At 50.4% G+C, this 14350-nt stretch overlaps 1 protein-coding gene and 1 long non-coding RNA gene across 3 annotated transcripts in view; one reads left to right on the top strand and one right to left on the bottom strand.

Annotated features, from left to right (window-relative positions):
• The window catches only part of TNR (tenascin R), a 77768-nt gene that overhangs the window by 30545 nt on the left and 32873 nt on the right, over window positions 1–14350 (top strand). For both annotated transcript variants that reach the window (XM_071565825.1, XM_071565827.1), the window contains exon 2: window positions 13301–13847. In XM_071565825.1, coding sequence (XP_071421926.1) covers window positions 13361–13847 — 487 coding nt within the window. In that variant the 5' untranslated portion in view covers window positions 13301–13360. The remainder of the gene's footprint in view (window positions 1–13300; window positions 13848–14350) is intronic.
• The window catches only part of LOC139676646 (uncharacterized), a 41319-nt gene that overhangs the window by 13653 nt on the left and 13316 nt on the right, over window positions 1–14350 (bottom strand). The window contains exons 3-4 of the long non-coding RNA XR_011698690.1: window positions 9569–9685; window positions 1003–1143 (exon numbers count right to left, since the gene is read on the bottom strand). This is a non-coding gene — a long non-coding RNA (uncharacterized lncRNA). The remainder of the gene's footprint in view (window positions 1–1002; window positions 1144–9568; window positions 9686–14350) is intronic.

Below are 14350 nucleotides of genomic sequence, written 5' to 3'. Positions count from 1 at the left end.
GAAGGCAGGAGGGCTCTGCAGAGGGATCTGGAGAGACTGGAGAGATGGGCTGATTGCAATGGGATGGAGTTCAACAAGGCCAAGTGCAGGTCCTGCCCTTTGGCCACCCCAACCCCCTGCAGCGCTCCAGGCTGGGCACAGAGTGGCTGGAGAGCAGCCAGGCAGAGGGACCTGGGGGGACTGAGGGACAGGAAGCTCAACAGGAGCCACCAGTGTGCCCAGGTGGCCAAGAAGGCCAAGGGGATCCTGGCCTGGATCCAAACTAGCGTGGCCAGCAGGTCCAGGGCAGTGACCCTTCCCCTGGACTCTGCCTTGGGGAGGCCACACCTTGAGTGTTGTGTTCAGTTCTGGGCCCCTCAGTTGAGGCAAGAGATTGAGGGGCTGGAGCGGGGCCAGAGAAGAGCAACGAGGCTGGAGAAGGGACTGGAGCACAAGTGCTGTGGGGAGAGGCTGAGGGAGCTGGGGGTGTTTAGCCTGGAGAAGAGGAGGCTCAGAGGTGACCTCAGCACTGTCTGGAACTGCCTGAAGGGAAGTTCTGGCCAGGTGGGGGTTGGTCTCTTCTCCCAGGCACTCAGCAATAGGACAAGGGGGCACGATGGGCTCAAGCTCTGCCAGGGATTGAAATTGAAGTTGGAGATCAGAAAAAACTTCTTTGCAGAGAGAGTGTTCAGGCATTGGAATGGGCTGCCCAGAGAGGGGGTGGATTCCCCATCCCTGGAGGTTTTTCAGCTGAGCTTGGCCGTGGCCCTGAGTGCCATGATCTGGTAAAGGGACTGGAGTTGGACCAAGGGTTGGACTTGATGATCTCGGAGGTCTCTTCCAACCCAACTGATTCTATGAAAACCCCCAGTCCCTGCCTTTACCACGGATTTTCTGTTCCTGCCCTGCTCTCAGCTGACACAAAGGATCACAGAAATCAGCAGAGCCTCATGGGCCTAAAGGAGTTGATCCACCAGCCTCATTAGTTGTGGCTGGTGCCACCCCCCCAATCACCCATCTCACCTGCACAGCTGCAGCAGCTTCAGGAAGGAGAAGCACAGGGTGGAGAAGGTGCAATTTCAAAGTAACTGTTAGCAATTCTTGGTGTTTTTTGGGTTTCTCCAGAGCAGTCAAAGCAGGTGTGTGTGTGTCAGACTCGCTCCCCTGCCAGGAAACATGATGGTGTATTTTATAATGATTATAATGACTTGCAATCAGAAAATCTGTTGGAGCATCTTGCAGCACTGTACGAGCAGTAACGAGTGAAAGCCGCTCTCTGAGGCACACCAGGATGCCCAGGCTGAACACCAACTGGCTTTAGGATGCCACCTATTTGGGCAGGAGAAGGCCTGAGAGGAGTACAGACAGTCCTGGCTCACTGCCTGCCCCTGGCCATGTGGTTTCAGCCCCAGTGGCTCAGGCTGGGGCAGTAATTTGTGATAAAAGCCCACAATGTGGCAGCAGAGCTCATCATGTCCATGTGCTGCATGAAAAGCAAGAGTTCCACCCCCTTTCCTAAATCCTACAAATTTGAATACTGGACAAAAGTACATGTGAAGCTGCTATTGATCTTCCAGCCAAGGCTTCTATTGAAAGAACATTTTTTCCCACTTACTGCACTTATAAAAGAAGATGAGATATCAGAGACATCACAACTCAGTTGTATGTCCTACACACCAGCCTAACACCACATTAGACATGGGCAAGACCAGCCAAGATAGGAAGAGAACCCACCCAAATTTCAGACCAGACTGTAAAATTCATTTCTTTCCACAGTCTGGGCAGTGGAGTTGTCCCTGTCCCCCACCTTGCCAAGGGGTCTCTTACTGGGCCTCTGTTTTCCTTTCTCATGAGCATTTTAGTGGAGTATTTTGGACTTTAGGGCAGAAAAGTACTACACAAATATACAGATACAGTACCACACTGAAGTAAGAGCACTTTGGATTCTTAAATACCTGGCTAGAGTGGAAAATTAAACTGGCACCACAGCAAAAATTCAGCATTTCATAGGAAATTGCTCTTACAGTTTGAAGCTATTCCCCCTTGTCCTGTCACTCTGTCACTTGTCCAAAGCCCCTCTCCAGCTCTCTCGAGCCCCTTGAGGCACTGAGAGGTGCTCCAAGGTCTCCCCAGAGCCTTCTCTTCTCCAGGCTGAGCAGCCCCATCTCTCTCAGCCTGTCTCCACAGCAGAGATGCTCCAAGCCCTTGGAGCTTCTTCAAGGCCTCCTCTGGATCTGCTCCAACAGGGTCACATCTGTCTTGTGCTGCGGCCCCCAGGGCAGGACACAGCCCTCCAGAGGTGGGGTCTCATGGGAGCAGAGGTGGGCATTGCCTCCCTGAGCTGCTGTCCACACGGCTGGTGATGCACCCAGGGCAGGAGTGGCTTTCTGGGCTGTGAACACATTGCCAGCTCCTGTCCAGCCTGTCATCCACCAGCACCTCCAAGAACAACTTCTCAGGGCTGCTCTCTATCCCTTCTTCCTCCAGCTTGTGTTGATACCAGGGGTTGCCTGTGCAGGACCTTGCTCCTGACCTTGTTGAACCTCATGAGGTTCCCATGGGCCCACTCCTTGAGCTTGTCCAGGTCTGGATGAAAACACTCTGAACACTTTCTTATTTGTTCTGTTTCAGCTGTGTGAGAAAGAGTCCAATCCACCTCAATTAGCAGGTTGAATTTGTCCAATTTGACAGGGCTGTCCTGCTGCCAGTATGCATCAAGGGGCATTTGCTCCTCACTTTCTGTAGGAATAAGATGCAGCCAGTGATTCCTCAACTTCAAAACTCTGACAATATTTATGGCTGTTTCCTCTCTTCCCTCAGGGTGCAATTGGTGCCCAGGTGATCGTGTTTCTCAGCTCAGCAAGCCCTACTCAGGTGGCCACAGCATATTATTTATCATTATTTATCTATCACTTTGATCAGGAGAGCAGCAAAGGCAGGCAAGGAAGTGTGTTTCAACTGAGTCTGGTTAATTCTGGCTTAGGAATTATGTCACTCAGAAATACAAGGTGCTGAGCCAGCCTTCTGGGACACTGGGGACCACAGGAGGCAAACCAGAGTCAATTCAAAGTCAGCCCAAAGAGTCAATTCAAAGATGAATTTTGATCCATTCATTAAAGGGATCACTGTCTGTCACAGGACTGAAGGGGTCTCCTTCATCCTGAGCCTCACATCTCCATGCAGTTCTTCAGCATACAAACAGCTTTAAAATTGATTTTAAGTGCTCACTTGTGAACTAACCCCAACACTTACAATACTAGTGGGAGAACTAAAGTGAGCAAAACAGAGCTCTCACTTAAGAAACATGGCAAAGCAGCAGGCTGGCTGCCAAGCTCCCGTGCCCCACACAGGCTCCAGGCTCAATGAAATTATGTTACATGTTTATATCCACTCCTTAATGAGGTACTTGCCCATTACAGGGCAATAAAACCCCAACCTGACTCTGGTCTTCAGCTGGTGCAAGCCCACATTGACTAGAGCTATTTTCCCTTCCCAAGGATCTTGTTTATCTCTGCAGTAAAAGCACTGAGGCTGTTTCCAGTTCTTCCAGAGGGATGTAAAATAGGGAGAGAGATGGGTTTCCCCACTCACCTTCATTAACATGGTAGCCCAGGTTTCCCAGCAAAGTCCAACAGAAGCGAATCTATTTTTACCAAATCGCTCCAGCTGAAGCCTTCAAGACCAGCTATAGAAATGACTAAGGAGTATTATCTGTGGCATGTCTTGATTAAAGCCATTTAATATTCCTCCCATGGCACTGGTGGGTCCGTGCGGGTGCCCAGGCAGCACCTCAGCCCCAGCCATGCCCATAGAGGCTCTCCCAGCTGGCAGGAAAGCATCACATGAGGAAATCTGGCATTTGGACTGCACACCCCCAGCATGGCTCACTGAACAGGACCCTCACCATAAAAGCACAGACCAGCTCTGTCCTATAGCTCTGAGGCCCCCTCACTACCTGGGCTCATGCAGGTTAGGAGGTCCCTGAGTCGCCAGGGTCTCCAAGGCTCAGGGGTGGTCAGTCCTGCTCTCTCCTCCCCTACCCCCCCTTGCCTTTCTTCAAGAACCCCAAAATGAGAGAGGCAGGAGGATACTTCTCCCTCATGTTTTTACTTCCTAAAGAGGCTCACTTTCAGCCCCCATTTTCCCATCTCTGTGTCTTGAGAGGTCAGAAGAGGTTGGGTTGCCCCATGGTGATGGCTGTGAGGGTCAAAAGCATGGAAAACTGGGGATGGAAAGCCATGTGAACTCTTCAGGCTGTTGTAACAGCAGCATAGGATTGCAAAGGACAATCCTTGCTCCAGCACCTGCAGGGATAACCAGGGCTCATTTAGATGGTCCCCTCCAAGGTCCCATCTTTCCCGTGGGAGCCCAGCTGTGGGTGATGCCATGTGTTCTTTGGGAAGCAAGCCTGAAGCCAAAAAACCAGATTTCTGGGGAGGGATGAGGGACTTGGTCCCAGGATGGGGAAGCCACATCTCCAGCATCGGGCTGGACGGGATGTGGTGGGCAGGTCAGGGAGCAGCATCCTGGTGTGAGGAATGCTGGTGCCCAAGTGCAGACCCAGGGCTCTGTGTCTCCCCTCATCCCTGTGTCCATGGCATGTGTTTACCCCAGGAGATTCCCTAACCCTGCACTCCCAGCACACCTCTCTCCTGCTGCCGTGCCTGGGAGCGCCGCCTCCTCTCCACACACACACACAGGTGGCTCAGCAGCAGTGAGAGGAGCCCCAGATTAACCTCTCTGACACAACAGAGCCTGTCTCACTGCCTGGGAGGAGGAATACAGCCAGGATGTGTCAAACCCAGCCCGGCTGCCTGGGTTGGGAAAAAGCAGTTATTACTGCAAACTCTATATACATTATTTATCAAATGAAGTCTCTGCAGCAGGACTACGATTCATTTCTCTGCTCATGCTCTTTTTGGCTGTCTTTTCAATGGGAGATGATAGAAAATCTTTGTAAGCTCCTTGTGGTCGCTGACCGAGGTTGTTCCCCTCTTAAGGAGCTCCTGCAGGTCCTCAAAAATGACCCAGGACAAGCTTTGCTGAAGGAAAATCACCCTCCAGCAATAGCCAGTTTTGCTCCAGCCTCATATCTGTTCCACAAGTATCTGCTGCTGCTCTGAATATTCCAGGGAAATTACAATGGGAAGGCAAGCAGAAAATATCAATTATTGGAGGGTTCAAACAGCGCAAACATTGCCACTACCTGCCAGGTTGCATATGCCTGTAAATCAGCCGTAACGTGCTGTTTACTTTGAGCAATATATTAAAAAGGAAGGCAAATCTGATTTTTTTTCAGTTTGAGGGGTTATAAAGCAGGTGGGGGAAAATCACAGCATGCACAACCCTGATGACATCAGCTCTGCTTCATCTCTGTGGTGTAAAATTGCACATCTGGGGGAAAAATTAATTAGAAAACTCACCAGATGAGCGTTTCTTTTCCATCCCCCTAACTTTGTGTCAGGGTATAAATGACTCGGCAAACCAAAAAGCAAGTTAAAAAAGCTGTGCTCATCTGGCTTCAGCAGGTGGTTTTGCTTTTACAGAAAGCAAACTGAGTTCCTGTATGCTTCTGCTCAGGGTTCCCGGGGAAAAATGCTGCAATATATTAATTATGGTTGAAAAAAGCCAGGATAACAGGAGAGATTTTCCTCTGCTGGTCCACAACACTGTTATCCATTTAAATGTGGTCAGGGGGATTACAGGGGGTGGCAGAGGTTAAGGCACATCCAGTTTCTTCCATGTGACTTCCACACACTCCCTCATCTCCATCGGGCCATACCTGGGTGTGTGCTGGGGGCGGTGGGGGGCAGCGATCCCACGATGGAATATCCCAAACTGGGTTTTCTGTGTCCTCTTGGGCGAAGCCCCGGGGAGGTCTGGGTTGACTCGCAGACTGTAATGCAACATGACAGCCAAGCAGCAGCCAGACGAGCCAGACGACTTGCTGTCGGCACCCGGGCTGAGTGCTGGGAGCAAACGGGGAGAGAGCCTCGTGCTTGTGGCTGAGAGTGATCCCGATCCCACCAGCTCACTATGGGCTCTGGGTTCACAGCACAACTGAAGGGGGGGAATGAACCATGGAGGCTCTCACACCAGGTTTTCCCCATGCAGGAGGATGAGTGGGTATGACCCTGAGATCAGCTCAGTTGGTTAAAACTTGGCTGTAATAATGCCAAGGTCATGGGTTCAATCCCCTGTGTGGGCCATTGACTTAAGAGTTGGACTCAATGATCTTGTGGGTCCCTTCCAACTCAGAATAGTCTGTGAAAACAGAACCATGGAGGCTCTCACACCAGGTTTTCCCCATGCAGGAGGATGGGTGGGTACGACACTGACTGGTCCTGCCTTATCCTGACATCCACAAGTGTCTGCCTGTGATTGGACAGACCAACAGAGGGATGACCCAGATGGGGGAATGGGAAGTGGTGACAAAGTCCTGGCTGCTGGAGAGGGAGAAGAAGGGAGGTCTGTCTGTCCTGGCAGCAGCACTGCTGCAATCCTGCGTTAGCAGAGTCTACACCATACAGGTCCTACATTACCCTCCAAAATTAATTACCAGTGCCCCTGCTGAAGATAAAACTGAAATCGTATTTATTTTTGTGCTTACGTTCTAGTTGCCATGTAATTAAGTGCTACCACGTAATTAAAGAGGATTTAGAGGGTATTCATGTCCTGCAATGCTCTGTAATTACAGTTAATTTCTCCTTTACAGCTCCTGAGCATCTCAGGTGGAGCTCCGGGAGCCACCAGGGCAGGGAGCGTGGCCATCACAGGGCTTGGAAACACAGGGCAGAGCTTTAGCACTGAAGGGCAGCACCTTGGGAAGGCCTGGCCCCACCCCAAAATCCTTCCTGAGCAATCTAATCCCTCCCCAGGCACAGGGGAGGGGCGATGTCCCCAGAACAGAGCTGTGGGCAAACAGGGTGCCCGTGAGAGCACTAGCAGGAACTTTCCCAGCCCCTGCCCCCAGCTCTGCCTGGAAAAACTGCTCTAACTCCAAGAAACTCTGTGTAAGGATGAAATAAACCCCTCTGCAACATATAAGCCTGCTGAGGGGGGATTTATTTCATAGCTGAGTGTGAATAACTATATGTTGTGAAGTGCAGAACGTGATGACTTGTCACAGGCAGGGAGACCCAAAGGATGGGGCTGTGCTGGCAGCAGGGCAGCCAAGGCCATCTCCAACAGACATCAAATCTCAGTGCTCAAGGGGCCAGGCTACCAAATAGTCAACTGCCACAACTCAAATAACATAAGGTAGTACAGAAGAGCTTGGTTTTAGCAGCCAGCAAGTCCCATTAGGAGCTGGGAGTTCAAGCACTGCCAGACCAGGGTGTCACATGTGGACCCAGAAGGGAGTGAGCCACCCTTCTCCAGGACACTGGACTCTCTGAGCCTTTACTCTGGCATTAGAGGATGGAGGAAAGTGTCTGCAGACGAGCTGTGATGTGCTGCACCATGGGCTTGCAGCCTGTGCTGCACCCCAGCACTGCCCACAGAGCACTGGGACAGGTCACAGCAAAGAGGTACAGGCAGCACTGCCCAAGCTCACTGCTCATGGCTTCCATTATGAAATCAGGTATCCACCTTGGCTTTGAGTGCAAAGTTAGGTGCCCACCTTTGCAAGCCAATCATGTGGGTGGATTTTGCACTAAAAAAGTGGGGTTTTGTGACGCGTGGTTGAGTGCAGTTGCTTTGAGGGGGAGCTGGTAATGTACCTGTAAATATATATATATATATAAATGCAGACAGTCAGCACCACAGTTTGCTCAGTAAAGTGCTGGGATGGGCTCAGATGAGAGGTGGCACCCTTGCTAGTGTGAGACTTAACCCAGTGATTCCCAGACTTCGCAGGGTAGCAGGTGGGAGGCAGCAGCTGAATGAGGTTACATGAGCCAGACACACCAGATCCAGGCTTTACCTGTTAATGGAAAAATTGAAGGAGATTCCCCCAAAACTTTGGTGCTAAGCTACTGCCTGCTTTCCTGTGGGAGTCTATAGAGGCTATTGATATATTCTGTGGCATTGCAATAAAAGAATATGTAATGAAAGCAAGACAGAACGTAGGCTGCAACGACAGAGGCAGCACTTGCAGTCAGCTGGGGGAAATAGAGATTTCTTCCTCCACATATAGTGAGGGAACACTGGTAAAAGCATCAGAGTATTTCATCCTTAAAAATGTAATTAGTCAGCAGGCTGAAAATCATTCCCCCTCTGAGGACTGCCTGGTGACAGCATGGAATGACTCAGTTGTGTTTCTCCAGCTCGGTGCAGGTATCCCTGTTGGTCAGCTCTGCCCCAGTGTTATCTGGGATGTTTTGCTCCTTTAACCCCCCAAAATCCTGCAGCAGGCTGTGTTTAAAGCAGTGATGAGGACTGCAATTAAGCATGGCCTTGCAGAAGGAGTTGGTCAGGGAGAGGGCTCCATTTACTTGCACACAGCAAGGAACTTCACTCTGCCATGAAGGCCAGGGAACTAATGCAATGACAACCTTTTTAAACAGATAAATTACACACCAGTAGACTAGCAGTAACTGGGAGGCAGTGCTGTTTCTCCTCAGAAAGATGCAGGAGGGTCTGCAGGACATTCTGCATCTCTGCATCTGCTGAGGAGGGTCCTCCTGGTGCAGACCAGTCTCGTGACACCCAATTTGCAGCAGTTTCAAGCTGCTGAGGAGCTGACCCAATTATTTCTGCTATTTCTCCGTTAGCAGCTGATGCAACGCAAATTCTTTCCAGTGAGATGGGAAAAGCACAAGAGTTCCTCACTGAATCACAAAGCAGAGCAAAAGCAAGGAATGCACCATAGAATCCTAGAATCATTCAGGTTGGAAAGGATCTCGAAGATCGAGGTCTAACCATTCCCCCAGCACTGCCAAGTTCACACTAAACCACGTCCCCAGGTGCCACTTCTACATGTGTTTTGAAATCCTGCCAGAGCTTGACAACATGTGCTTCCCCCCAAACTCATCCTCACCTGCTGTGGCTGGAGGACTGTGGCACCCAGGAGCCATTTCAACATGGATCCAATAAGGATCAGGGACAGTAGCCATGAGTTGCCCTAAACCAGCGAGGACTGCAGATCCTAAAATACTCCAAAGTTGGGCTTCAGAGCTTGCAATGCAACGCACTTCAGCTTCCCAGCTGTGTGATCACTTTGGAATGGAAACAGTGTGTCTGGAAAGCCAACCAGGGACACCATAGAGATAAATTTCCTTCCCTCTGAGCCCAGGAGGAAATGGGCTGCACCTCTCTGTAACATGGAGCAGACCCCATTTGCACTGAGCACTTGGTATCTCCAGGGTGGTTTTGGAAGCAGTGAAAACCCACCATCAGGGTTTTCTTTTTGTGGGTTTTTTGGCTTATGGGAAAACTCCAACACACTTTTCAAGATAGAAGTACAAATAATACACTTGGAGGGTTCCCACACCACCATCCCTTGGGCTCACTCCCACCAGGAGCAGCAGTGGGAGCAAATCCATCACAGAGGTCTGGCTCTGCCAGCTGAGCTGCAGCAGGGAACACATCCCAGCTCCAACCAGCCAGCCCAGGCATGGCTCGGGGACTGCAGGGTGTTGGCACATACCTGCCTGCTCCTGCTGGGCTGAGGAATCAGGCAGCAGCCTCCATCTCCTGAGGGTTTGTTGGTCAGCATCAAGGAGGAGAGCCAGGCTGAACTCCAAAGGGTTGTCCAGTTTGTCATCTGCACCAAAAAGCAGGGCTTGGGGTTAGTCTGGTGTTCAGGAAAAGGAAATGCAATGAATGCATATAAATAGGTACATATATACATACATCTCTAGGTGCTCTGGGTAGTTAAAAGGCTCTCACCCAAACCAAAATGTTCACATCATTTCCACATCTTTAGTGACTTCAAAAAGATTTTAATACACAATATCTGGCTGAAGAAATAAATGGGGTGCTTTTTTTCATTTTCCAAGCACCTTCCCAGGCAGAAAGGGTTTTTTTTCTTTTTTCTTTTTATTTAACCAAAGCAATTGACCAAAACTGCCATAAAAATAGAAATATTGTTGGACCACACCAACATTAAATTATTCCCACAAAACACCAGAGATAACACCAGTGGCATCATCCCATTGTGCAGATCTGATGTCTCTGCACCCATCTCACAGCAGTCCCTGCAGCACAGTTTGCATTTGCTGTGCTCATATTTGCTTAGTGATAAAAAAGGGGCTGCAGCTGCTGCTGGGGGACACAGTGCTGCATTTTGGGGGGATTCTGCCCCTCCAATCACTGCCACACCATTAATGACTTTCCCAGCACAGCTGCTCCAAGCATCACCACACACAGGTCCCCTCTTGCATTCCCAGCACTGAGCTGCTCACACGAATAGAACCCATCAGCAAAATGTAAAAATAGCTGAAAATATATAATTAGGGTGGATGCACTGTGGACATAATAGGGTTTTTCTATTTCTTCCCTTGCTGGCCCATTAGAGACAAATCCTGGATGGAGAGAGGCCACTGGGGAGGGAAAGGGAGTGCTCTGCTGTGGTGTGTGTTTGGCAAAACCCTCAATATTTTCCTCAGTTTTATATTGTCTGTATTTTTTATTGAGCACCACACAGAAATCGCAGCAGATTGATTCTTTCACAGCTCCCTAAAGTTGAAATGCTTTGGAGCCGAGAGCTCAATGCCTGCCAAACTTCATAATTAACTGTAATAACTCTTTAATTTGAACTTTAACTCAAACACTCATGTTTCTGGGGACTGCCGGGGAAAAAAAAAGATGAAGCAAAGCAAACCAAGGGTAACCAGTTCTGGTAAAACAAAGAAGCAACCAGAAGTTTCTGCTGTGCCAGAGGCAACTGGAGGTCAACCATCCTATCCTGGGTATGGAGAGGCCATCCTGGGATGGAGTCATTGCCCCAGCCTGGTGGAAGGTGAAGGAGAAGGACATTGACATGGGACACCAGGAAGGCAACGGCTCAAAGCTGCCTTTGGTGCCCTGGATGGGAGGTTTTCCAAGGCTGTCTCCAAGGATGGAGGGACCAAAGCCACCAGGAACAGCACCAGCTTGGAGTTTTATCTGAATTTAAGGATAATGAAGCTGTAATTAAAAAAAATACTTTAAGCATCCCAGATAAATTCACCCTAAGGCAACTAATTTTACACATGAAATGACCACAGAAATTGGGTTCTTTTCCTTGTTCGAGGAGGGAGAAAAAATACATAGTCCTGGATCTATTCACTCAGTCAAGGGTTTCTAATGGTTCTGTCAGTGCAGCGTGAGCTGGACTGGGAAGCACCAGGAGCACATGAAAATGGGGAACCCAGAAGAGGGCTGCTCATGCAACTTCTCCTCCCAGGTAGACAAACCTCAAGCTGTCAGCCCATGTACACAGCTCTGGAGCTCTGCCAGCCCAATTCCTGCAAGAACCCACCTTGGCTGAGCTCTCAGCATGGTGGGCCCTTTAGGGAAAAGCAGATCATTGCCAGGAGGAGCAGGAGACAGAGTGGGACTAGAGAGGGAATGATGATGACAGACCCTGGTTTGCATCCACAGGTTTGGCAGAGCTTCAGAGCTGTCTGCCTGAGTGTCCAGGAAGAAGTTGAGGATTAATAGGGATGTATGGCTCAAATGCTTTGCTCTGGGTTGGAGGACACCAAGGAGCATCCACCTGCCCTGCAGGACCTGTGGATTCAGCCTGGTTTGAGCTGGGGTCAGCCTGAACAGTGGTAACTTCTCACCATTTCACAACAAAGAGTCTGACCAGTGGCACCAAGCCTGATCCAGCTCCTGATCAATGCAGGATTACTTTTTCATTCTTTTTCTCTTAACTTCCCTGATCCTGCTTCCAATAGCAATAAAAAAGAGAAAGGTCCCTAGCACCAGGCCACCTTTCCCACAGAGGCTGGAGGGGGATGGCGGGACTTACCTCTCAGAGCTGCGAGCTGGGCAGCTGTGATGGATGTGCCCATAAGGAGATTCAGATCAATGAGCCTGGCAGCTCCTACCAGCAAATGAATGGCTTTCGGTGTGTGGGTTACAGCGCCGTTAACTACCCGACCCGCTCGCTGTCATTAACGAGCAATCTCCGCCGTGTATCTGCTCGCTCTGCTCTATTTACCGACCCAGCTCCCACTGCCTCCCTCCCGCATCCACAGACCCCTTCTCCCCCCGTTCCAGCTGTGGTCACAAACAGGCTCTGGCGTCTCTGCTGAGCCAGGCTGGATCCGAAGAGCGGGAAGAGGCAGGATTTCATTTCCCCATGCCCAAACTGTGCCCGTAATCCCGCAAGGAGGGAGGCGTGCTTTGAAGCTCCGGCCCGGCTCGGCGCAGCTGGCTTATGGCCACAATTACTGCCACCCCGAGCACACACAAAAAGCCGAGTGAGAGGCCAAGGGGTGGGTAGTCAGCTTCGAATGCCAGCGAGTCAATCAAAGGCAGCCGGCGCTAATTAGTTCTTGTGCTGTTCCCTGTCACAGCCGCCCCATTAGGCAGGGACAAGAAGTCTCTCTGTGGGTCACCAGGGCCACCCAGGAGCTAGCAGAGCACCCAGAAGGTAGAGGAGGATTTGTGGGAGTCAGAGTACCAATGCAGCCCCAAATTGCCACAGAGCATTGATCCCACCCCTCTCACTCCTTCCCATTGTCATCCTCTTGCTGTCCTCTACCAGAGCCACTCTGCTGCAGAGTTATTTCCATTTTCCTTGCTCTTCCTAAAACTAGGGAAAAAACAAAAGCCTATCAAAGGAGTCCCAAGTGCCTGATCACAAGAAGCAAGTATTAAGCAGGAGCCAAGAAGAAAAGTGCAGCAGAAACATTGCAGTAATATGGGATGATAACCCTGCAAATGCTGAGAGGTGGCTGAATAGTGATATTTTCTGGCATAGAAGGTATTTTAGGAGAGAAACCAGCAAACAAATATTTTCATTCAGCAGCAGGGGAGGGGAGAAGACAGGGCTGTTCCCTAGGGAGTCAGAGAGGAACTACAGAGCAGAAGAACCATTAGAACTAAGGGATGGCAATTGCTCAAGATTATGGCACTGGAAGATACTGGCAAAGTCAGACATAGTGAGCAGTCCCAAGCTGAGTATTTGATGCTTTGTTAGTACCAGATTAACTCTATAGCAACAAGGATCTCTCTTTGTCACTGTTCAAGGGCTATGACAGGGTCTCCCCACCAGCCATGGGTTCCATTCAGGGTTGTTTTAGGCTCCACCAAAGCCATCAGGACTGCACTGGGGTCAAGCAGCCCCACATCTGTCTGGACGACTGCCCAGAAGGACTGGCCAATCTGTGCTGAGCACAGTTTCATGGCTAACATTAATCATGCTCTTTTTCTTCTGTGTCCCCAGGTCCTCCCCAATCTTGGCTGACGCAGGCTGGCTTAGAAGGCTCTTCCCTCTCCCGGGAAAATGGGGACTGACAGTGAAAACCCAGTCCTGAGGAATGTACTCATCAGCTTCAATCTGCTTCTGCTGGGTGCTGTCCTCAAACCTTTTGAGTGCCGGCTGGAGGCGACAACAGAGAGGACAGCAGTGGATGAGGTGGGAGGCCTTGCCAACTGCAGCCCCCCCATCAAAGAGCAGCCCATGGTCTTCCACCACATCTACAACATCAACATCCCACTGGACAGCTGCTGCTCATCCATGTTCAAGTCTTCGGCCGAGGAGGCGAGTTCAGAAGATGAGAGGCTGGCAGAGTACACGGAGCAGACCTCGGACAGCGAGAGCCAGGTCACCTTCACCCACAGAATAAACATGCCCAAGCAGGCCTGCAAGTGCTCCACCTCCCTCCCGTCCCTGCAGGAGCTGCTGAGCAGGATTGAGATGCTGGAGAGGGAGGTCTCCATCCTCCGGGACCAATGCACCTCCAACTGCTGCCAAGAAAATGCAGCCACAGGTAGTAATGCCATCCTGTTTGCTCTTGCTGGGGAGTGAGGGCTCGAGCAAAAGGCAGGAGAGATAAATACCAACCTTGGTGGTGCCACTCAGAGTGGTGATAGAGGAAAATCTGTGTTCACCCTATGGTGGGCCTCTGCTTTAGTGGAAAAGCTTGGCTTAGCAACACCAGGGCAGGAAAACCCCTGGGAGGGATTTGGTCACTTGAGTTTGGGTGCCCTGCTCGCTGCCATAATAGCCAAAGCTAAAGTCCCATGATGGATAAAACTACAGCTGGTGAGGAGAGAGAAGGAGGATTCCCCAACACTGCAGTCCTTCCAACACTGTTAGACATCAGCCACTGCTCATGGGACAGGGAGCAGAGACACAGCTGCTGCTCTCCCAAGTGGTCCCTGGGTTGAAGGCAGCACCACGGGAGCTGGCAATAAACCCCTTCATCTTCTCTGTAGGAGGAGTGATTGCATCTGAAAAGCTGAGTTTAAAAAAAAAAGGGAATAAAAACCA

Source organism: Pithys albifrons, chromosome 10 (genome assembly GCF_047495875.1).
Source record: "Pithys albifrons albifrons isolate INPA30051 chromosome 10, PitAlb_v1, whole genome shotgun sequence".
In the NCBI taxonomy this organism is placed as follows: domain Eukaryota; kingdom Metazoa; phylum Chordata; class Aves; order Passeriformes; family Thamnophilidae; genus Pithys; species Pithys albifrons.
The sequence above is the reverse complement of the archived record's forward strand: the minus strand, read 5'-3'. Positions and strand labels throughout refer to the sequence as shown.